At 40.5% G+C, this 24,801-nt stretch overlaps 1 protein-coding gene across 1 annotated transcript; it reads left to right on the top strand.

The window, feature by feature from the left end:
• Positions 1-2,668: 2,668 nt before the first annotated feature.
• On the top strand, positions 2,669-21,487 carry LOC143891222 (uncharacterized). The gene is made up of 5 exons (XM_077395849.1): positions 2,669-4,401; positions 4,519-6,611; positions 18,580-18,721; positions 18,786-18,935; positions 21,070-21,487. The coding sequence occupies exons 1-5, from the start codon at positions 2,669-2,671 to the stop codon at positions 21,485-21,487; spliced, it is 4,536 nt and encodes a 1,511-aa protein (XP_077251964.1).
• The last annotated feature ends 3,314 nt before the right edge of the window (positions 21,488-24,801 follow it).

A 24,801-nucleotide genomic window follows, 5' to 3' on the forward strand; every position in this document is an offset into this window, starting at 1 on the left:
TAGATTCCGGGATCAGAGTTCCGTACAGGGATTCTTGTAGACGGCGGCATCTTTGGATTCCTCCTCTGTATCATCTTCCTCTTCGTCTCCAGTTCCCTCTGACTCGGTGTCTTCCTCCCTCTCGGTTTCCTTTTGGGGATCCGATTCAGAATCCGGCGGATCCAAAATATTTGGAGGGCGACAAATTTTGCTGGGTGGTGGTTTATATGAAATCCGGCGGGATCAGCCGTGGAGTGGGAGCGAACTCTAGATGGGCCACTGGGGCGAATCTAACCCCGCTTGGAGTCCGGAGACTCCAACCTGAACCTAGTAATTTGGGCGCCCGGACGGACTGTGGGCATCCGTTACGGCTGGGGCCGACCGATGAGGTGAGTCTCCAGATTCTCCGAGCTGAAGAGGCGGCTTGGACTCCCGTACGAACCAGGAAAAACAGACGTCTGGAGAATGCCTTCCACCGAAGACAAAGTCGAGCCTTGGGAGACTGGAGATGCCACAGGTGTACTTTCCGGAATTTTAGCAGGAGGGCCAGCTGCTGGAAATGTCACAAACCTTGGTCCAGTTTGGACTTCAATTTTCCCGGACGACACTTACAGAGAGCGGCTCCGGTGGTGAGTTGTCCACTTCCTCCTCACCCACAGGAGCTCCCTGCTGAGACAGTTAGATCGGAGTTTTTGCTTCCTGCGACTTCAGAAGGGGTAGCTTTCAACATTGAGGTAGTCCCCCTTAAATCTATCAGTAATGCAGATTTGGGGTTATGGGGGAAGATGAAGGAGGGTTGGGATGGTGATCTGGATGCCTTGGAGATATGGCTTGTTCAGAATAGCAGTCAAGGGAGTGAAGCAGTGGTGTATAAAATTGCTCCTCTTGAACTACACATTGCCATCCCTGCAGGTGCTAATCGTTCGAATTTGATCAGAGACTGGAGTTCTTCCTCCGATTCTCCTTTGGCAGACCTGCAAATTTGGGATATAAAATTTCCTAAGGGGGAGAAGTCGGCCTAGTGGAAAATAGAAGGCGTTCCGCCTGAAGCTTGGTGTGCAGACAATTTTCGGCGCATCGGTAAAAAATTAGGCCAGGTGGTGGAGGTGGATGTCTCATGTTATGCTGGTTCCGGATATGGGGTGGGTAGGTTGAAGATCGTAACTGCAGGTCGCCCTGGAAATGAACTATCTATACAGAGCTCTATCGATGGCACCCTTCGCTGGATTCTCGCCTCCCGGGAAATTGATGAAGGTGAAAAGCACTGTGTCAATTTACCAGCTTTTGCTACAGATGAGATGCCGGGTGAGGAGGAGGAGGTAAATCATCATTGTGCCATCAATGAAGACCCACCGTTCATCAATGAAGTCCAGCTTGCATTTAATGCACCCATTGTCGTCACAGAGATCCTCTCAGAGTCAGCCTTCAATGTCACCAACCCCGGACTGGTGGATTCCGCGCTCCCTCCAATCGCCTCTACTCGGGTTCAGCAGGAGTTGCCGGATCTCCACCTTTCATCTGAGGCAAATGTTCCAATTCAAACAGAGGGTCCCACACAGGCAATCAGGTGGCACAGTGCTGATCGGCCTATTCAGGGACTTCCCTACTCCGATTCTCCGTACTCCCAGGTCCACAGCTACGCAGATATTTTATCCATCTTATCTTCTCCGTATCAAAGAGACTCCTCTCGAGTGGGTGTTAGTATTGTGCTCGCTTCGGAGCGCGAGGAAATTGATACACAAGGGGTTGGTGAAAAAGTCAGCTGGGATTCTTCGCTGGCGGATCTTGGGTCCCAGGAAGGGGAGAGGGATTTCGGGCCTCATCACGTATGTCCTGGCTCACTCACCCCCTCCTCTTCGGCAGCTTTGAGCTCTACCCAGATGAATCTTATTTCCAATTTCAGTACATCGGGTAACAATCGATCTTATTATGCGACAGCAGAGGAGACTGGGGTCAGCCAATTGAGAGGACCTAAGACAATAAATCCCACCAGCAGATGTTTCTTTTTACCTAGAGAAGACTGTTTTTCCCTTCAGTGCCGGGTGGGACATAGGGTGGTGCTATTTGACAATCGTTGCTGGGGTGATATGAGTTCTTTATTCTACTGTACCCCTAGGGGGCGGCCCTTTTGTTCCCTGGTCCAGGTTTCAATCGGCAACTACTCCCATCCTCCTTCTCCAAGATGGTGTAGCAAGGCAGTCCTCCAGCCCCTGCTTTGTGCCCCATCACTCTCTTCTTCTCGGGTTGAATCAGGCCCAGTTACTATCCATCAGGTGATTGAATTGATGGTGGATCATACAGTGTCTATCAGCTCCCACTTGGGCCTAGTTTATCCGGGTCCGGCTGAAGATTACCGATCCAACATAAAGGCGGCAGAATTGAGGGAGGTCGATGTAGTGTCATCTCCTGCACCTATATCCGACGCAAATCTGAAACGTACGGAGAGAGAATTGATACGGCTTCATTCAGATATCAATTATGACTCTGGCTCGCATAGCAGTGGTCTCAAGCGTACGAAAAAAGGAAGAAAAATTGGAGTTGGGGAGGGGAGGATCTAACCGCACTCTAGTTGTTGATGAAGATTCTATCCTGGAATATCAATGGCTTGGGCTCTCGAGAGAAACGAATTCAAATAAAAGCAATAGTTAAACACCGGCGACCCGAGGTGGTGTGTCTACAGGAAACTAAGATGGAACAAATCAGTTCCATAGATATGAGTAGCATGGGGTTCAACTCTGATTGGAATTTTACTTTCGTAGCATCTAAAGGAGCTTCAGGGGGTATCTTGGTGGCATGGGATACAGTCTTGTGGGCCAGCTCGGATGTTTGGCGAGGGGTCTTCTCACTATCTGTAGCCTTCCGCAAATGTAACGATCAATCAGAATGGTTATTCACAGGCGTCTATGGTCCTTTGTCCCCTTCCGACAAGTGTTCTTTTTGGGAAGAATTAAATCAGAGGCGTGGCCTATGTTCCGCTCCTTGGTGTATTGGGGGGGATTTCAACGAAGTTCTAGATTTACGAGATCGAATTGGGGGTCAGCGCATTACTGTAGGTATGAGAAATTTTGCTGATTTTATCGCAAACAACGAACTAGTCGATTTACCGTTGGGCGGTGCATCCTTCACATGGGCAAGAGGTACGAACCGGAGCCGGCTTGATAGGTTTCTTTTATCGGGCGACTGGTTGGCAGGTATCTCAGAAGTTTACCAGCAGGCATTACCCCATTCTGTCTCCGATCATTGCCCTCTTCTTTTGTCCCCTAAAATGGAGTCCTGGGGCCCCCCTCCCTTCCGATTTGAATTAGCTTGGCTGGAAAATCCCCTGTTGGAGGCTCAATTAGTCCGTTGGTGGGCGGACTGTGCCTTCTCGGGACCCAGTGATGTCGTCATTGGCAAAAAATTAAGGTTTATCAAAGGGAAATTAAAAGCATGGGATAAGGAGCAGAAAGAGATTACCCTCGGCAGGAAGAGGGTCCTTGAGGACCGATTGTTGGAGATCCATTCATTGGCTGATAGTGGATCGGCAACGGCGGAGGATTTTGAGCAACAAGGCAGGCTTATCCAAGAACATAAAGAGTTGTTAAGGCTTGAAGAAATCTCATGGCGGCAAAAATCCCGAGTCAAGTGGTTGATGGAGGGGGATAAAAATACAGCCTTCTTCCATGCCATAGCCAGTACTCGCAGACGAAGGAACCGAATTGAATCTTTAGAGGTGGAAGGGGTTGTTATCTCGGACCGGGAGAGGATTATTGCGGAAACTATTGCATTCTACCGTTCTTTGTACTCCGCTGACGGACTTCTTCGCCCAATACCCCAAGACATTTGTTTCTCAACTTTGAGCCTGGAAGCTTCTGCTGGATTGGAAATCCCCTTCTCTGAGGAGGAAATCCGAATCGCTCTATTCTCTCTAGCTCAGGATAAAGCCCCTGGCCCTGATGGATTTTGCTTGGCTTTCTTTCAGACGTGTTGGGACACAGTCAAATCGGATCTTATTCGTTTCTTCCTAGAATTTTTTGAGGGTGCTATTCTCGACAAGGGGACGGGGGCGAATTTTCTAGTCCTTATTCCAAAAATTGATGGAGCATCCAAAGTATCAGATTTTCGTCCGATTAGCTTGGTGGGCAGCCTATACAAGGTGCTTGCGAAGGTGCTGGCGGACCGTATCAAAGTGGTTCTTCCATCCATTATATCGGTAAATCAGAGTGCTTTTATAGGCAAGCGTCAAATTCTTGATTGTTCCTTAACAGCAAATGAGGCAATTGACTATTACCGACGGTCAGGGGAAGGCGGCATCTTATGTAAGCTTGATATGGAGAAAGCATATGACCGTGTGGATTGGGCCGCTTTAGATTATCTTATGGGTCGTATGGGTTTTGGGGAAAAGTGGAGAGGGTGGATCCGGAATTGCTTATCATCTGCATGGTTTTCCGTTCTAATTAACGGCTCAGCAAAAGGATTCTTCAAATCCTCTAGAGGATTGCGGCAGGGCGATCCTCTCTCTCCATTTCTTTTCTTGATAGTGGCCGAATCCTTATGCAGTATACTGAAAAAGGGAAGTGATATGGGGCTATATAGAGGTTTCCTAATTGGGACCAATAAGGTGGAAGTCTCGCTGCTTCAGTTTGCGGATGATACCCTCCTGTTCTGTTCCCCGGTCCTCTCCCAGCTTCTCAATCTGAAAGCCATGCTTCGGTGTTATGAGATGGTCTCAGGTCAACGATCCAATTTTGGTAAATCTCGGTTGTATGCGATTAATGTATCTGAGAGTGAGGCTTCATCCTTCGCCGGAATTATGGGGTGTGGTCTAGATGTCTTTCCCGCTACCTATTTGGGTCTCCCTCTCGGGGTGGGCCGTCCGAGACACACCCTATGGACTCCTATTATACAAAGGATTGAGCGTCGGTTGGCCACATGGAAGCGCCGTTTGGTTTCCAAAGGAGGTAGATTGGTGCTTATAAAGGCTGTTCTCTCTAATATGCCGATTTATTTTCTATCCCTTTTTCATTGTCCAGCTTCTGTTGCTGAGAGCATCGAGCAAATTCAGAGACGATTTCTGTGGGGCGGTTCAAGGACTTCCAAAGGGGTCTCCCTTCTTAAATGGAGTTTAGTCTGTTCTCCAATTAAAAAAGGAGGTTTGGGTATCAGGAGAGTCCAGCTCTTTAATCAGGCCCTTATGGGTAAGTGGTTGTGGAGATATGGAGAAGAACAATCCTCTTTGTGGGTTCGGGTCATTGACAGTAAGTATGGTTCATCTCATGGGAATTGGGACTCTGTTGATACTTTCAAAATCAAAGGAATCACGGTATGGAGGGACATATTGCGTTTGAAGACCGTTTTTGCCCCTGGAGTTCGCTTCAGAGTCTATAGGGGGGATCGAATTCGGTTTTGGCAGGACCCTTGGTGTTCGTCCCATTCTCTCCGAGTTTTGTTTCCTGACTTATATATCGTATCTTCTCAGAAAGAAGCTTGGGTATCGGAATGTTTCGAACGGGTCCAAGGGCAAGTGGAGTGGATTCCTAAGTTTCGTCGAGCCTTCTTTGTCCGGGAGTTAAGCGATTACAACGCCCTCATCTCCTTATTGAACTCTTACTTCATCAAGTCTTCGGGCATAGATCGTCGTATTTGGATTTGGAATCCGTCGGGGATTTTCTCTGTTAAATCTTTTTATCTCCATCTGATCCCCACTCTAATGGAGCATGCGTCCTCCGCGGTTTGGCGCCTCGCATGCCCCCCAAGAGTTGCTTTTTTTGGGTGGTCGGTTAGCAGGGGACGAATTCAGACGATAGATTTCTTACGAAAAAGAGGAATGTGGCTGGTTGATCACTGCCCCCTATGTCTATCCGCCGGGGAATCCATCGACCACCTATTTATACATTGCCAGGTTGCTTCATATATTTGGGGTCAGCTCTTTTCTAGATTTGGAGTCAGTTGGGTTGCTTCCAATTCTATGGCCGAATTTATTAGGAGTTGGGACTGGGCTCCGTGGAAGAGGAAAGGTAGAATTTTGTGGAAGATGTGTCTCTTAGCCTCCTGGTGGTTCTTGTGGAAAGAGCGGAATGCGCGGGTCTTTGAAGGGAAAGTCAGGTCCCCATATTGGATTTATATACAGGTGGTAGCAGCGGTCATCTCCTGGGCCCGTTCACTTCCTCTTTTTCGTTTTGTTTCTGCGTATGCCCTTTGGGAAGGGTGGTCAACCATATGCATGGAATCGGTTACCAAAGTGCAATCTCGACCCTCATGGTCCCCCCCGCCACCGGGGTCTCTGAAGCTCAATTTTGACGGTTCCTCTATCGGTAACCCAGGGGCGGCTGGAGTGGGGGGGTTATGTTGGAATCACAAAGGGGAAGTCATTTGGGCCTATTCAGGGCCTCTTGGATTTGCCGACTCGTCTGAGGCGGAGGTTCGAGCCGTTCACAGTGGGATTCTTTCCATGCCTCGCTTGGAGTGCGACAGTCTGATAGTCGAAGGCGATTCCGTAAATGTTATTCGCTGGCTTTCGGGAGATGCTTCTCACCCTTGGAGATTTGTGCCTTTCTTTGAGGAGATAGAGGATAGAGGAAAGGGCTACTCCATGGTCTTTCAGCATGTCCGGAGATCGGCCAATGTGGCAGCCGACTCTCTGGCTAAAAGTGGTGTTTCTCGGGCCGAAATGGAGTGTTTTGACTATCTCCCCCCTTGAGTCATTGTCTTGCTATTTTATTTGCTCATTGTTCCGACAGGACCATCTCGGTTCTGCTTATTCATATATATAAATATATATTCTGTTGCCTTCTTCAAAAAAAAATAATATAAAAGAAACTTGCGAATAATGTATAGCTTAGAAGCCTCCAAATAATGCTCACAGAACCAATTCATAAATGAAGTGCAATGTAAATATTTGCCCAGAACTGACATTTCCCGATACAATTTCTAAATATTTGCCCAGAACTGACATTTCCCAATATCTCTCGTCCATAATTTCCAGCTAATTTTCCCCTTAAAATTCGTTGCATATACATACTTAGTTAGCCACGTAGTGGGCGGTTTTTGATATCTCCCGTCACGTAGTGCGTTTTTTGATACCTAAAAAATTGCTAATTATTTATAAATCGGTTTTTGACTATCCAACTAATCCTCCTACACTAATAAATCCCAAGATCCAAATTTCAAGTTTCCAAAAAGACAGTTCTTAAGATGTCTTTTTCTTTCTTCCACTACCGACACCGGAACCTCCAGGCTTCCATCCTCTTCACAGGAGGCAACTTGGGCCTGCTTGGGTCTCTATACTAAATTTGGGTTCTCTCTGTTACGAGGATTTAAGCTTTTTCTACACAAGGTGCATGTACCAAAATTTCTGTAATTACATTTTGAGCATAACCAGTCGCTTCCGTTCGAGAAAGGCGTACGAGATGATTCCACAGCTCGCCGACCAGGAAGCTCCCTAGCACCAAAGTCCAACCTCCTCTCCCTAGTATCCCAATCCTCTATGCTTCCAAAAGAACCCGTGTGCGATCTCGGTGGATGCCATTGGGCCCAATGGGGTCTCTCCAATTTAGTCTACTGCCCAAATGAAAATAAAAATCTTCCGCAGCAAGGGTTAAATATCCCAAGTGATTCAAAAACTTCCATAACAAAGTAGCCTCCATCCAGGCAAGACAAATAAGGCTCCGAAATTCGCTCAAGGTTGATTCCACATTCGCATAAGAATCCAGAAGGTTGCTGAAACCCCGGACGTCTCGGAGGGATATTCCTCCGGCTTCTGAAAACGTCCCTATCTAGCCTGGATTTTTTCGATGACATTTTTAATTATCCCTTGAATAACATAGCAAATGATTTTTTAATATATTGATATAATTGTTTTCATTGAGGCGATAAATGTTTGTGATGTGGAAATATAATTTCCTTCTTAAATTTATACACTTGATTACAAAAATTTAGAGATTTTTGGTGTGAAGATTTGTTTGTTTCCCTACGTGTCAAGGTGAAAAAACCCGACCCGACCCGACCCGACCCAAGAATTATCATGGGTAGGGCCGGTTTTGGGAATCGTGAGTTTTCCGAAAAAAAAACACAACCCGACCTGACCCGATTTGCACCCCTACAAAATGGTGCACTGTACATAAAACCACTAGTGAGCTGTGTTCACGGTTGAAAAAGATGTTGCATTTGTCACCACACGACTGATCTCTTGTCACCGCCCTCTGATTAACAAACAACTAATCTCAAACGTGAAAATTCTCATCTTTTTACACCAAAAAAGATAAGTTGAACCAGCCCTATTCACCTTTTCTTTTTCTTCAGTTTTGGATATTATCCCTCTGATTAACAAACAACTAATCTCAAAGGCGAAAATTTCTTATCTTTTTACAGACAAAAAAAAGTGACAAGTTGAACGAACCCTTGATTTAGTTGAACCAACCCTTGATTTTTGGCTTTTTTCTCCATGAATATGGCAAAAGTAGTCCTCCCATGCCATGTGGCATGTGGGGGGGGGGTTTATTTAGGTTATACTATTGCTTCCACTCTCGTTTTCCATAGCAGCACTCTTTTTAGAAAGGCAGTTGTAAGTTCAGTGATATTGGGAGCAAGAAAAAACAAAAATAAAAAGTTGAAAGAAAGACAAAGAAAAGAGATTCGGGGGCCTCCCTTGTAGATTTTGTAGGAGGCATGTGGTGGGGCTTAATTGGAAGGTAGCCCTTAGAAATTGCAAACGGTCCTATCCTGTACTCAGATTTGTCCGGAAGCCCCTTTGGAAAAGTGGGCAAAAACATCCCTCCATCACTGAGAAAAAGGAGAAAGCCTTCCCCCAAGTTGTGGCTAATTGGAGTGGACCACCAAAAGGCCATTAAAACCATATCAACAAAGTTCAGAAAATAGGAAAACATTTGGGAAGATTTACTAAGGACCAGATGGGCATTTCATGGCTAGCTTTTGCATGTGAGAGCAGCCACACATGCTCACTTTTCAGCAGATTTTGTCTTATTCATTTAAGGTGGCTGCTCTCACATGCAACGGTCACCCGCGGAATGCCTTTCTGCTATGGTCCCTGGCAAATCTCTATGTGTATTCTTTTGGTGTCTATGTGCTTGGTGGAGCTCTACTTAGGCCTCTTAGTTATGTATGTGCCCCTTTTCATCATATGCTTTATTCAGTGAAAGTTGCATATCAAATAAGATTTTTCATGCTATAATGATCCATCATATGACAAATAATTGGTTCAAGAACATTACCAAAGGATAATTGTGAAACAACCAATTACTCCAAAAGCTTAAGCTGTTGGAGAAGTAGTTATTTAATCTTTTAAACATTAACACTCCCCCTCATGTTCAACCTCTCTTTCTTAGGGTTGGCCTACTCGTGGCACATGTGGCGCCCTCTTCTTTTGGGTTGGCCATTGCATGTGGAATTTTAATATCAAGGAGGTTTGAACTTAGGAGAGACAGATTTCACTTGATTTAGAATTAAAATGAGAGAGTTATGGATGTTTTACTAAATATCTCCCTCTTATCCGAAAATTACGGTTTAATGTTGTTTTAGGTTAAAGATATTGTAATTCTGTCATCCCATTGAATTTTTTGATGAGGTTTTTTTTTCTGTTGAAAGAGAATTTGAAGACCTCCGATTGGTAGAAATTTCTCCGCTTTTGGACTTAAAATGAAAAAGTTATGGAGGTTTTAATTTTGGGTGACGTTTCACACAGGCTTTAGAAAACGAACCAGAACTCTCCCATCCCTTTGACATTTTCGGTGACGTTTGTTGCGTTTGAAAGAAAACCGATGGAAAGTTTGGTATTAGAAGGGAGTAGCATGCGAAGTGCTGAATAGTACTCTGGATGTATCCTGTCTTCACGGGGAGCGAAAATGTTATGGACCGTGACCACTCTGCGCTTGTCCCATGCTGAAAAACATAGTTTTGGCTATCTTCGCATCGAATTGCTCTGGTGGATGAAATTGTGGGAGAGGTTACCATGGCCGTTGCCTACCTCCGAACTGACGCATGACCCGGCAAGGGATGTAGAAAGAAGTATCTTGGACTCCAAGAATACGTGTAGGCCAACCATAAAAAGAGGGGCCAAACATGCCGAGGAGTGTTAAAGTATAAAGGATTAAATAACGCCATCTCAAACAGCTTAAGCTTTTGGAGTAATTGGTTGTTTGACAATAATTATAAATTCTAACAATTATTATCAGTGTTATGGTATTGATTTCCAAGGTTGACAATGATCATCACAAGTTTGTTTTGTTAAAAAGTAGTTTTAGAATAATGAATCATTCTTGTCACCGTGGTTACATTTATCTTACCAGTGAAAAGTTGGAAGCATCAGATATGTTTAAAATTTGTATGGCACAAAGATTAAAATTGTGAGGTCCGATAGAGTGAAGAGTATTATAGCAAATACTTGGAAGCAGGCCACAATTAGTTACGTTCGCATTATATCTAGAAAAAATGGTATTGTTAAGCAGTATACAATGTCAGTTGCACCAATGTAGAAAGATGCAGAAGAGACAAAATCATACTCTCATAGAGACATGGAAAGGAGCATGCTATGAAACTCATCATTGCCTAAGTTTTTGTGGGGAGTAGCCTTAAAAATGAATGTGCATATCTTACATTGAGTTTCAAGTTAGATTGTAGCTAAGACCCAAGTAAAGATTGTATTTAAGACCAGGGTTATGAATTATAGTTGAGAAAGAAGCCAAAGTGGTTGTGTGGCAAAATGGTGCAATGTACATAAAACCACTAGTGAGCGGTGTTCACGGTTAAAAAATGATGTTGCATTTGTCACCACACAACTAATCTCTTGTCAGTGCGCTCTGATTAATAAACAACTAATCTCAAACGTGAAAATTTCTCATCCTTTTACACTAAAAAAGATAAGTTGAACCTAAGTTGAACCAACCCTATTCACCTTTTCTTCAATTTTGGATAGGGAAATGTTTTCAGCACTACTGTATTTTGATGAGGGCACTCCTCACTTTATCAAAAGTACGGTATGGCCCGCACCATAAGATGATCCAAACCGTCCATTAGATGGGCCACAGCCTAAATAGGTTGTGCCCCAAAAATCATTTCCATAGGTTGATCCTAACCCTCCGATCTGAATGTTAGATGGTTGATCTTAATCCTATATAGATCGGAGGGTTAGGATCAACCTATGCAAATAACTTTTGGGGCACAACCTATTTAGGCTGTGGCCCATCTAATGGACGGTTTGGATCATCTTATGGTGTGGGGCATACCATACTTTTAATAAAGTGAGGAGTGCCCTCATCAAAAGACAGTAGTGCTGATAACATTTCAAACACTAAAATTTCTGATCCTTTTACCCACAAAAAAAAAAAAAAAAAAAAAAGTTAAGTTGAATCAACCCTTGATTTTTGGCTTTTTTTCTCCATGAATATGGCAAAAGTACCCCACCCATGCCATGTGGCATGTGGGAGGGGCATTTGTTAGGTTATACTATTGGTTCCACTCTTGTTAGAAAGGCAGTAGAGCAAGAAAAAACAAAAATAAAAAGTAGAAAGAATGACAGAGAAAAGAGATTTGGGGGCCTCCTTGTAGATTTTGTAGGAGGCATATGGTGGGACTTCATTGGATGATATTGCAAATGGTCCTATCCTGTACTCAGATTTGTCCGGAAGCCCTTTAGGAAAAGTGGGCAAAAACATCCCTCCAAAAGGCAATTGCCATATGAGAGCACCAAAAAGGACAAGGCCTTTGCCCAAGTTGTGGCTAATTGAAGGAGACCACCAAAAAGGCCATTAAAGCCATAGCAACAAAGTTTAGAAAATAGGAAAACATTTGGGAAGATTTACTAGGGGACCATTGCAGATAGGCATTTCACGGCTGGCTTTTGCATGTGAGATCAGCCACACAGGCTCACTATGTAGCAGATTTTGTCTTATTCATTTAAAGTGGCTGCTCTCACATGGACAGTCAGCTGCGAAATTCCTTTCCGCTATGGTCCCTGACAAATCTATATATGTCTTCTTTTGGTGTCTCTTTATGTGCATGGTGGAGCTCTATTCAGGCCTCTTAGTTCTGTATGTGCCCTTAGCTTCATCATATGCTTTATGTAGTGAAAGTTGCATATTATATAAGATTTGTCAGGCTATAACTATCCATCTTATAACAAATAATTGGTTCAAGAACTTTACCAAAGGATAATTGTGAAACAACCAATTACTCCAAAAGCTTAAGCTGTTGGAGAAGGCGTTAATTAATCTTTGGGAAATGATAAATGCGCCCATTTTCATCACTTGGGACACCCAGCTGCATTGTACGTGGCAATCGGGTCACTTAATTCCTTCAAATGTGAAGTACATCAGCCCCTTTGTAGTCATAGATACACACTGTAGCTGGGTGTCCCACGTAATGAAAAGGGGCACATGTATCATTTCCCTAATCTTTTAAACATTAACAGTCCCTCTCACGTGTGGCCTCTCCTTTTTAGGGTTGGCCTACTCGTGGCACATGTGGCCCCCTATTCTTTTGGGTTGGCCATTGCGTGTGGAATTTTAATATCAAGGAGGTTTGAACTTAGGCTTTTGGAGTAACTGGATGTTTCACATGGTATCGGAGCAAAGGTCCTCGGTTCAAAACTCCTTGATATAAAAAAATCCACATGTAATGGCCAAACCAAAAGAGGGGCCTCATGTGCCACATGTAGGCCAACCATAAAACGAGGGGCCACACATGAGGGGTAGTGTTAAAGTATAAAGGATTAAATAACGGCATCTCGAACAGCTTAAGCTTTTAGAGTAATTGGTTGTTTGGCAATAATTATAAATTCTAACAATTATTATCAGTGTTATGGTATTGATTTCCAAGGTTGACAATGATCATCACAAGTTGGTTTTGTAAAAAAATAGTTATGTAATAATGAATCAATCTCGTCACCATGGCTGCATCTTATCTCATCAGTGAAAAGTTGGAAGCATTGGATATATGTTTAAAATTTGTATGGCACAAAGATTAAAATTGTGAGGTTCGATAGAGTGAAGAGTATTAAAGCAAATAATTGGAAGTGGCCACAATCAGCCACATTCGCATTATAACTAGAGAATGGTATTGTTACGCAGTATACAATGTCAGTTGCACCCAAGCAGAAGGAAGTAGCTAAGAGACAAAATCATAGTCTCGTAGAAATGGTAAGTATCATGTTATGAAACTCATCACTGCCTAAGTTTTTGTGGGGAGAAGCCTTAAAAATGAATGTGCATATCTTGCATTGAGTTTCAAGCATCGTTTGAAATTTCGACTAAAATCCGAAACTTCGGATATCGGTCAACACCGACACCGAAATGATCGAAATCCAAAATATCCGAAACGTACAAAATTTCGGTCAAATTTTCGGATATTTCATAAAAAAAATATTAATTTTTTATTCCTTTACAAAATTTCAGCCGAAATAATTTTGGCAAAAAAAAACAACATTTCGAGCGTCTTTACCTAATTTTGGCCGAAATTTCGGGATTTCGGCTAGGACCGAAATATATGCCAAAACCGAAATTTCAAACCATGGTTTCAAGTGAGATTGTATCTAAGACCACTGTTATGAAATATGGTTGAGAAGGAAGCTAAAGTTAGGAGATTTCCACATGTGGTTATTTAGTTGAGGCAAAGGTTTATAACCATATATAAGAAAATTAAACCATAGAACAATTGTTTTTTACACTATTGATTATTCTAAAAGGTCTAAAGGGTTTAGGTTTTGTTGTCCTACTTATAGTACCCGTATTGTCGAGACAAGGTATATCATTTTTCTAGATGATTGTGACCTTAGTGGGAGTGTTGTGCTTAGGAAAATCACTTTTGAGGAAATCGAGTTATAATTTTAATACCAGTTTTCCAAATGAAGGTGGTATCAATAATCCATGCATAACAATATTAGTGCACTAGTTTAATAAATCTGAGGAAGTGTCTCATATTTTAGATGCACATGTAGTGATTAACATTGAGCAGCCATTTGTGTAGAGAGAGAGAGAGAGAGAGAGAGAGAGAGGGTCAACTAATTCTGATGAGTACATTGTTTATTTAAATGAGTTTGGCTATAATGGTGAAATAAATAATCATCTCATTTCCTTTAGTAAAGTTATAATGAATGATTGGTCGATTCAGTAGCTTGAAGGCATGAAAGAGGAGTTACTCTTAATGTAAAGAATATTGTTTATGAACTTAGTGAATTACCAAAGGAAGTTTGGGTGGTTAGTTATAAATGAGTATTTAACACCAAACATTACACTAGTAGTTTAATTAGGAGATTAAAGGCAAGATTGATTACAAAAGGCTTGACTCAAAAAAGATAGAATAGCATATAAGACATTTTTTTATAATTTCAAAGAAAGATTTCTTTAGTATAGTCATGAATTTCACATTATAATATGAAGTTATATCAAATCGATATCAAGATTACTAATCTACAACTGAAAAGATACATGCATCCTCCTAGTGGTTTACCTTGAAGTGACTTACCCTCTCTTACTTTGGAAGTTCAACTACCAGCCAAAAATTGTTCACTTGAAACAGACGTACAGGGAGTGAAGAGATTATAGAAATTTGTTGCCGCCTTTGGGCATCATTTCACTCGCATCACTGTTGTTCCATCTCATAGTGACCCTTGACCTGTGCTCCCATTTGGCTAATACAGTGTATTTAATAATACTCTATTGACTTTTACCAACATAAATGTAGCCAATTTCAACTAATGAGGGCGCCCTTTCAACCCTTTTGTATAAGGGCGTGCTTCAATTTAGAATACCTCTATGGAATTCTAAACTCAGGGGCATCCTTGCAAAAAAGGGCTCAAAGGGCGTCCTCATTGGCTGAACATGGCTGCATTATTACTCTTTGACTTTTGCCATCATAATACAGCCAATTTCAGCAAATGAAGGCGCCATTTTCTCTATGGGCAACCTTCCCTTTAGAATACCTCTAAAAGAGGAGTTCTAAACTAAAGGCGCCCTTGCAAAAAAGGGCTGAAAGTGCATCCCCATTGGCTGAACCTTCTGATTTTGCCAAACCAGATTATAGAGCACGACCTGATAAGTAATGTTCAACAAATTCAGACTCATTTATCAATAGACTTTTATCTTCCATTTGAACTCATTTCTATAATTTCCATTTATCCGAGATCTATCCATGATTAACAATCCATTCTATAATTTTTCTCCTTACTCCTCGAGGGAAAATGATCCTACAAACAAAGGAACTGTATAGTACAAAATCACATAAAAACAAACTCATTCTAAAAAATATATACAATTGGCTTACGCACCGATGAGGATCTTTATATTGGAACTCTTTTTTCAATTATTTCTTTCTGCCATATCCTTAATAAATAGCGGGTTGGTACAACTTTATACCTTTAACTCATTGGAATGATAACTTATCCTAATGGATTTTTTTCTTCTTACAAATAAAAAAAAATCTCTATTTCAACCAATGAGGGCACTCTCTCAGCCGTTTTCTGCAAGGGCGCCCTTCAGTTTAGAATACCTCCCCATAACCCATAAAATTAGGCACAAAATCCCAATTAGGTAAACTTACATTGTAGTTACATACGTGGCCCAAACACAGGCTGCTACTAGGGGTGTCAATTTTGGCTCGGGCTCGGAAGCTCGCTCGAGCTCGGCTCGAAAAAAGCTCGGCTCGAGCTCGGCTCGAATCCTTAACGAGCCGAGCCGAGCCGGCTTGCCAGGCTCGTTAAGCTTAACGAGCCGAGCCCGATTTAGGCTAGGCTCGGCTCGGCTCGGCTCGTATAAAAATATATAGTAATTTTTTTCCGTAATAAATATAATACAGTAGTAGGAAACAGTAGGAAACATTTGTGACAGCGCATAATCATGACTTTTTCTACTTTTTTCGTAATTGTAATAACTTGTAAACTTTTGTTCGTATTTTTTTGCTAATTGTCATAACTTGCTAACTTTTATTCGTAATTTTTCATTTAAAACTTTAGCTATTTTATTTTTCATGATTACTTTATTTTATTTTTCATGATTACTTTTTTTCTTTTTCGTTTTGCTAGCGAACTTTCCGGAGACACCTTTTTCTTTTTAAAATAACCCAACCACTTTTTTCTTTTTGCTAGCGGCCTTTGCGAGACATCTTTTTCTTTTTAAAATAGCCAACCAGCCAAGCTCGATAAGGCTCGCGAGCCTAGCCCAGCCTGACCGAGGCGAGCCGAGCCGAGCCTGGTTCGAGCCCGAGCCGAGCCTGAGCCTAACATTTTAGCTTAACGAGCCGAGCCGAGCCTGGCCAAGCTCGGCTCGGCTCGGCTCGTTTACACCCCTAAGCTGCTACGCAGGTACAAAAGTCTCTTTATTAAAATTGTTGGTCCCACCCTAAAATTAATGTTTGGGACCCACCATGTGCCCGGCATCTAACAGCCAGGTGGGCCCATAACACATTTTTCAAAAGCAAACATCTAATAAATGTACCGTACCTATCAGATTCCTGCATTTGGCAAGAAAAACTAAAAAAGACAGGACACGTGGGACCCGGTTAAGAGGATATCGTTCTCTATACCTCTCACGTGTCTTCTTCGTGGGCCCCGGAATGGGCTGCCTTTAATAATTCCGTGCTGATTCATCCCGAAAGCGACTCGCGAACTCGGATTCTTAAAAAAGCGAGTCGTAAGCGAGTTGGGCATTTTGGTAATTCGCAACTGTCTAGAAATTGACGGTTGGAAAGCAAAAATAGCAAGGGGCTAAATTCAGAATTCTTATATTGTGTAAGCCCTTATAGTCTCGTATTTTTCAAAAACTATTGTACGGACCACATCAGAGGATGATCGAAACTGTCCAAATGATCGGCCACAACGTAAATCGGTTTTGCCCCAAAAAAATCATTTCTATATGATGATCCTGTTGACTTTTTATGTTAAAAAAATCTTTTTGTAATTCAAACTTACAAAGGGGTGTTTTTAGTCATTATATGTATGCTTTTGGGCTTCTCATTCAAATTACTTGGGCTTCCCTCCAAAAAGACTAGTCATGAGAAAACTTTAGTCCTAAATGGGAAGTGTGAGGGGATGAGAGTGGACATATATATACTTTCACTCTTTTAGCCTTGTGAATGAGCAAGAGGTCATGAGGATCCTACGCGCATGGATCGCCTGGGTTAGGTGGGCTTTTGATCTTACCACACACGCGCGCCGCCCGGCCCGGCGCGTCGCGGCCGGCCGCGCTCGTGGACATAAGGCTTTTCTTTTTCTATTATTTATTTTTTCCTTTTAACGGTCAAGAGTTTATTTATTTTCTTTTAACTCTTTTTTACCGTTTGAGATTCTTTAATTGTGGTTTAGTGACCGTTTGGAAAACGTCTCTCACGCACTAAAAGAGTGCGACGTTTCACCCTAACGTGTCGATTACCTTTCTATAAAATCGATTTTAGAGAAAACAGAAAGATATCATTGACGGATTCTTCTTCTGCTCTTTCTCTTCTCTGGTTTTCTCTCTGGTTTTTTGCTAAAGGCTTTTGGCAAATATAAGCGAGTTCTTAGGCATCCGGGCTGTGTGAGTGCACACCCCTGGAGCGAGAGTTGTTGTATCATGGCGGTATACGCCGAGACGCCCATCTCCACCGTTGATTCGTCATAGTGGGGGCGAGATTTGCCTTAAGGACAGCGAAGATTCTTCGTGCCTCAACTCGATAAGTGATCTAACGATTTCTCTTTTTCTTTATAGATTATTATTGCAGAAAATAGTATTATTGATTTCTGTCTTCAAGTTGTGAGGTTAATTTGTTATAAGGTATTCTCGAATCTTAAATTACAGATTTGCACATCAATTTTCTAACAATCTTAAGGCAAATCTTCGATCTGTGATCTGTAATTTTAGGGATTTCGATTATTGAAAATTAATCATCATGGCTTCCCAAACTGAAAGACCGGAGAAATTTGACGGATCGAATTTCGGTAGATGGCAGGAAAAATGCGATTCTTTCTGATTTTTCTAAACCTAGACTATATCTTGAATGATCCTGACTCATTACCTAATGAGGAAGAACCTGCTAGAACTCATCTCACTGAGAAAAGAAAAAGAGATAACTATCTCTGTAAAGGTCATATACTGAGTTGTCTCAGTAATCAATTATTTGATGTAATTTTTAGAATTGAGTCTGCAAAAGTGTTGTGGGAAACTCTAGAGCAGAAATACCTAGTCGAAGCAGCGGGTTCTAAGAAACATCTAATTGGAAAATATTTTCGATATCAGATGGTAGATGGAAAATCCATTATGGATTAAGTGAATGAGATCCAGTTGATTGTTTCTGACATTCTTGCTAGAGGGATCAAAATAGAAGAACAGATCCAAATTGGTGTAATTATTGAAAAACTACCACCTTCATGGGAGAAATTCCAAGACACATTATTGCATGACATAAATAATTTTTCTCTTCAAGACTTGTTTGTTTATCTTAGAACTGAAGATGAAAATCGTTTCAGAAAATAGAAATCTAAGGCCTATGAGTTTAACTCTAAGGCAAATCTTACTGAATCTTCATCTGGAAATAAAAGTTCTTCTAAATCTGCATCTGGATCAGGAAAAGGTCATTTCAAGAAAAATAATAAGGATTTCAAGAAAAAGAAGGGTAACTGATTTGTGTGTGGGAAAGCAGGTCACTATGCTAAAAACTGTCGGAAAAATGATAAGAAGAAAAACCCTCAAGGAAACAATGCGCCTCAGGCTAATGTGGTTGAAGATCAATATCTGTCGGCCGTAGTATCTGAAGTGAACCTGGATAGTAACGTGAAGGATTGGTGGGTGGACACTGGTGCCACCAGACACATCTGTAGTGTGTATTTTCTTCCTACGAGCTTGTAGGGGATGGAGAGCGCAGCTTTTCATGGGAAACTCGTCATCATCTGTTGTGACGGGTAAAGGAACAGTGTTGTTGAAGCTTACATCTGGAAAAGTTCTAAAGCTCTGTGATGTCCTTCATGTACTAGATATAAGAAAGAATCTGGTGTCTGGGTAACTTTTGATCAAGAAAGGTTTTTAACTGGTTTTTTATGCTGATAAATTTGTAATCACTAAAAGTGGTGAATTTGTGGGAAATGGTTACTCTAGTGAAGGTTTATTTAAACTCAATGTAACTGAGAACATTATGAATAAAGCTTCATCTTCTTCTGCTTATATTACTGATTCTTTTTGTTTATGGCATGGTAGACTAGGTCATGTTAACTTTGCATCTTTAAAGAAAATGATGACCATATGTTTACTTCCTAAAAGTGATCAAGTAGTAGAGAAATGTGAAGTATGTGTGCAATCAAAGTACTCTAAGAAGCCTTTTCACAAAGTAGAAGAAAGAAAAACAGAACTATTAAATTTAATTCACAGTGATGTATGTGACTTAAACAATGTTTTAACTAGAGGAGGTAAAAGGTATTTTATTACATTTATAGATGATTTCTCTAGATATTGTACTGTTATCTTATTAGAAATAAAGATGAATCTTTTGATAAATTCATTACATATAAAACTGAAGTAGAAAATCAGTTAGAAAAGAAGATCAAAATTTTAAGATCTGATAGAGGTGGTGAATACACTTCTAATGCTTTTAGTGAATTTTGTGAAAACGAAGGCATAATACATCAAGTTACTGCACCATACTCTCCACAGCAAAATGGAGTTGCTGAACGTAAAAACAGAACTCTAATGAACATGGTAAATTCTATGTTAGGAAGTTCAAGATTACCTCAAAGTTTATGGGGAGAGGCTCTTATCTCTGCTTGTTATATTCTGAACAAGATAACTTTTAAAGATTCTGACAAAACTCCTTACGAATTATGAAAGAATAGAAAACCACATTTTAAATACCTTAAAGTGTGGGGGTGCTTAGTTAAAGTTAGGATTCCAGATCCTAAGAGTACTAAGTTAGGTCCTAAGATTGTTGATTGTGCATTCATTGGATATGCACAAAACAGTAGTGCATATAGGTTCTTGATTTATAGGTCAGATCATGTTGATATGCAACCTAACACCATAATAGAATCCAGAGATGCTGAATTCTTTGAAACCTTATTCCCTTATAAGACTAGTCTAAGTAAGAACACACTTAAAAGACCCATTGAATCTATAGATAAAAACCATCTAGTGTCTGAAGAATCAGTAGAGCCTAGAAGAAGTAAAAGGGCAAGAGTAGAGAAAAACTTTGGTCCAGAGTTCATTACCTATCTTCTAGAAGGAGATCCAAAGACATATAAAGAGGCAATGTCTCTTCCAGATTCTTCATTCTGAAAAGAAGCTGTCAAGAGTGAAATAGACTCCATTTTGAGTATTGGGACATGGATCTTGACAGATCTGCCTCCTGGTTGCAAACCTATTGGTTGCAAGTGGATCTTTAGGAAGAAATTAAAAACTGATGGAACTATAAATAAATATAAAGCTAGATTAGTAGCTAAAGGGTTCAAGCAAAAAGAAGGAATAGACTTCTTTGACACCTATTCACCTGTAACTAGAATAACTACAATAAGAATCTTAATTGCCATAGCTGCAATCCATAACCTGAAAATCCATCAAATGGATGTCAAAACTGCATTTCTGAATGGTGAATTAGATGAAGAGATCTATATGGATCAACCTGAAGGCTTTGTAATCCAAGGCTAAGAGCAAAAGGTGTGTAAAGTTATGAAATCTCTATATGGTTTGAAACAAGCCCTAAAACAATGGCATGAGAAGTTTGATAGTGTGATGCTATCAAATGGATTCATAATAAATGAATCAGATAAGTGTGTATATAGCAAATTTAGTGGGGATAGTGGTGTTATTGTTTGTCTGTATGTAGATGATATGTTGATCATCGGAATAGACACTAGTGGAATTAAAGGTACTAAAATTTTTTTATCAAATAATTTTGATATGAAAGATCTGGGAAAGACAGATGTAACCTGGGTATCAAAATTAAAAGAAACCCAGAAGAAATAATTCTATCTCAGTCTCATTATGTAGAAAAAATTCTTAGAATGTTTAATCAATTTGATTGTAAACCTGTGGCTACCCCATATGATTCTAGTATAAGATTATGTAAGAATAAAGGAAGTGTCGTAAATCCACTTAAATACTCTAGAGTTATAGAGAGTCTAATGTATTTGATGAACTGCACTAGGCCAGACATAGCCTATGCAGTGGGTAGACTCAGTAGCTATACCAGTAATCCTGGTAGTGATCACTGGGAAGCTCTAATTAAAGTATTGAAATATCTTAAAGGAACCATAGACTATGGTTTGCATTTCACTAAATATCCTGTTGTACTAGAAGGGTATAGCAATGCAAATTGGGTATCTGGATTTGAGACCAAATCAAGGAGTGGATATATTTTCACTCTAAGAAGTGCAGCAGTTTCTTGGAAATCAACCAAGCAAACGTGTATAGCCAGATCCACTATGGAGTCTGAGTTTATTGCTTTAGATAAAGCAAGTGAGGAAGCCGAATGGCTTAGAAACCTTCTGACTGATATTCCATTTTGGAATAAGCCTGTACCGGGTATTACAATCCACTGTGATTGTCAAGCTGCTATTGGATGAGCAGGTAATAATGTATATAATGGTAAATCCCGACACATTCGTCGGAGGCATAACTCCATAAGACAGTTGTTAAAGAATGGAGTGATAACCATTGATTATGTAAGATCAAGTAATAATATATCGATTGTCTTACAAAATGACTAAATAAAAATTTAGTCATGAGCACATCGAGGGGGATGGGGCTGAAGCCCACTGTTTAGATCACTTATAACAGGAACCCAACCTATCTAACTGGAGATCCTAAGAAGTAGGTTCAATGGAAAAAACAAGTTATTTGAGTGATCTGTTTTGCACTAAGTTGTATGTGAATTAAGTTCACTAAGCCTATTCCTATGGTGTGGGTGCAACCTGTAACAAAAAGAGGATGAGTTGTAGGACTCTTAATGTTATCTATATACAACAAAAAAGGTTTTTAGCAGTGGTCATGACCGCTGCTAAAAGTGGCCAAAACCGCTGCTATTACTTTTAGCAGCGGTTATACAACCGCTACTAATTATCTCGTCGCTGTATTTTTTAGCAGCAATTATAACCGCTGCTAAAAAGACCGCTTTTGTATGTTACTGTATAGCAGCGGTCATGACCGCTGCTACATTTGGTTTGTAGACATCGAAGTTCATCAATATAGCAGCAGTACTGTATCTTTTAGCAGCGGTCGGGACCGCTGCTAAAAGTGATATTGTTAAAAAAAAATTATAATTCTAGAAATCCCCAAAATAAGGGTATAATACAGAATCTGGCTTAAGTGTACCTTTACACACATAAACATTACACAGATACATACATTACCTTTACACACATACATAACCTGCTTTAGAAATCAATGTGCTCAACCGACCCAACACTCAGTCACATCTCATTGGCCCTCAACCAATTCTACTCCATCAACTGATCCCATCAACAATATGATGCTTAAACAAAGCAGCACTCTGTGCCCTGCTGAATTTCACTTTTGCTAACCAACCACAATGAGTCTGGACAATATGGTGGACACTGACTTGTCCACTCTTTAGCTAATCAAGTCACTTATTGTGACTATTTCCACATCAACACTGAAAATAATTGATAAGAACAAGGACGTAGAAGAACAAAGTACCACTTTGAGGACATACTAATGTAAACTTTAGTTTATGGCTGTGTAGACAGGAAATTCCTCTGATAACACAAAATAGACCCTTACTTTAGATTCTTCTGAAACCATTATCCAACTTGCATTACTATATTCATGTGGTGTGAAACAACCAATTACTCCAGAAGCTTAAGCTGTTAGAGTTGGTGTTATTTAATCATTTATATTTCAACATGTGGGACCCAATGCCTCAAGTATTTCAAGAGAAATATAACACATGTCCAACTAAAATGGATTCAGTAAGGCTAAATTGTTCATCTTTCAAGCATACCACAACATTGTGCCTTAGGTGAAGTCAAAAGTGATGTATAATAAGACAACAAAGCAAAATTCACTTAAACATACACAAACATATGAGAGAGAGAGAGAGAGAGAGAGAGAGAGAGATTTTCACTTGACCTGCAAAAGAAATGGAAAACAGGGTTAGCTAGTTTTGGGTAGAAACAAGTACCTACTCTCCTAGTTTGTCATGCTATATTTTTTTCTTCTTTCTGTAACTAACATGAATTTAAAGTTATTGAGTTGTGGTACAGAGCTCACCGAGAACCGTTTCATCATCGTTTCAATTGTCTCCTTAGGGTCTTGTCGTGTTTGTACATAAGCGTCGATCTTGTTCATCTCCTACAATAAGCTCTCACATATTATTATTATTATTATTATTAATTGAATGATTTATATACCAATGTTATTTATGCCAAGCAATGCAAGACTTGATAGCTCGACGCAGCTTATGATAATCCAAACACAATGAGACCAAAGGCAATAAATTGAAGTAATGGCGGTCCACTTGATCAATGGATACAATCAGTATGAAGTGCACTCAAGAGTGATAAGAGAGGAAGCGTTTGACAGTAAATAATACAAAGAATAATAAACAGCGCTAGGAAAGTTAGACAATATGTAAACAATAAGAATGTGCATGGATAAACTGAGAAAGGCTGAAAAAAAAAAACATAGATGAATAATAATAACAGAGCTTGGTTATGAAACTGTTGTAGAGATATTTAGGGAGTACAGAGTACATACATCATTTCCTTGCAAATAATATTTGCTCAATAATGTACTAATATATCTTGAATTCTTCCATTACAGTACTGTACAATTTTACCCAACTAGCGGGGTCCAGAGCCATGGCTGTGGCCCTGGCTGGGTGGGGGTGCAGGGGTAGTGCACCCCTTGCCCGATGGTTCGTGGACCGAGTCGTAGACCACTAGGTTTACTATGCTATTGGGGGTATTTTTAGTAATAGTACCAAGTATTTATATTCTCTAAGGAGCTCCATTTTAGGTGAAAATGAAGAGAATTCTAGCCTATAAAGAGTTGTTGTCAGATGGAAACAGCTGTTGCATAAAAATTATTTTCCCGTGAAAACAAAACATGATAATGATGAGCTTCTGAAAGGAGAATGGGTGAAGTGATGAAAAGAATAAATTGGAACTCTTCAAAATGGGAGAGGAAATGATTGTACATAGAATAACTAAAACCAAGAGGATACACAACAGAGCAGGAGGCTTAAATGCAGACCAAAATAAAATCAGAATGGCATATGTATGGCAGAGTTTAAAAACCCCAGTCTGATGAAAACTCGGTCAAGAAAATGAAAGACTTGGGAGCCAATGATTGATAGTCAGAGGAGTTTTTGACTGGCTTGATAGGGCAGAATTTGGATTTGGATGAGAAATAGCACAAGGTAAAAAGGAGTTGACTTGGGAGAGTCGATGATTGACTTGGGGAGTTTTTAAACAGTGACATATAGTGCTCTTCGAAAAAAGAAAACAAGATTATCCCAAGTTGCCAACTCATGGGTGGCTCAAGATAATCTATTTGAGGAACATGATGGATACCTACAAATATGGTAGATATGATTTAGAGTAAGAGCAATAAAGATGTGCTTAGGGAATTGTGAAAAAGAAGAAGGAAAGATAGAAGATATTTTTTTAAGCATCATATTGTTGATGGGATCATATGATTTAGAGTAAGAGCAAAAAAGAAGCAAGCCTATCCAAGGATAAAATAAAAAACACTGATCGATGTTTATTGCAATCTGTAACGCTCTGAAAAATTGCAAGCATCGGTTGTATTCGGTAAACAAACATATAAAGCAGAAAAAGTATTGGAATCTAAATGAAAATGAAGAGAATTCTAGCCTATAAAGAGTAACAAAGTAAAGTTATCACTTACCATACTA

The sequence above is a fragment of the Tasmannia lanceolata genome, unplaced genomic scaffold (assembly GCF_043159265.1).
Source record: "Tasmannia lanceolata isolate RefF3 unplaced genomic scaffold, GAP_Taslan_0.1 ptg000013l, whole genome shotgun sequence".
Taxonomy (NCBI): Eukaryota; Viridiplantae; Streptophyta; class Magnoliopsida; order Canellales; family Winteraceae; genus Tasmannia; species Tasmannia lanceolata.

What these genes read in the sequence shown, in the direction of transcription:
- LOC143891222 (XM_077395849.1), top strand. Translation starts at nt 2,669, where the DNA reads ATGGAACAAATCAGTTCCATAGATATGAGTAGCATGGGGTTCAACTCT. An exon ending in CGACTCTCTGGCTAAAAGTG is followed by an intron (nt 6,612 to 18,579) that starts GTGTTTCTCGGG and finishes GTGGGAAAGCAG; the next exon opens with GTCACTATGCTAAAAACTGT. An exon ending in AGAAAGAATCTGGTGTCTGG is followed by an intron (nt 18,936 to 21,069) that starts GTAACTTTTGAT and finishes GAACTGCACTAG; the next exon opens with GCCAGACATAGCCTATGCAG.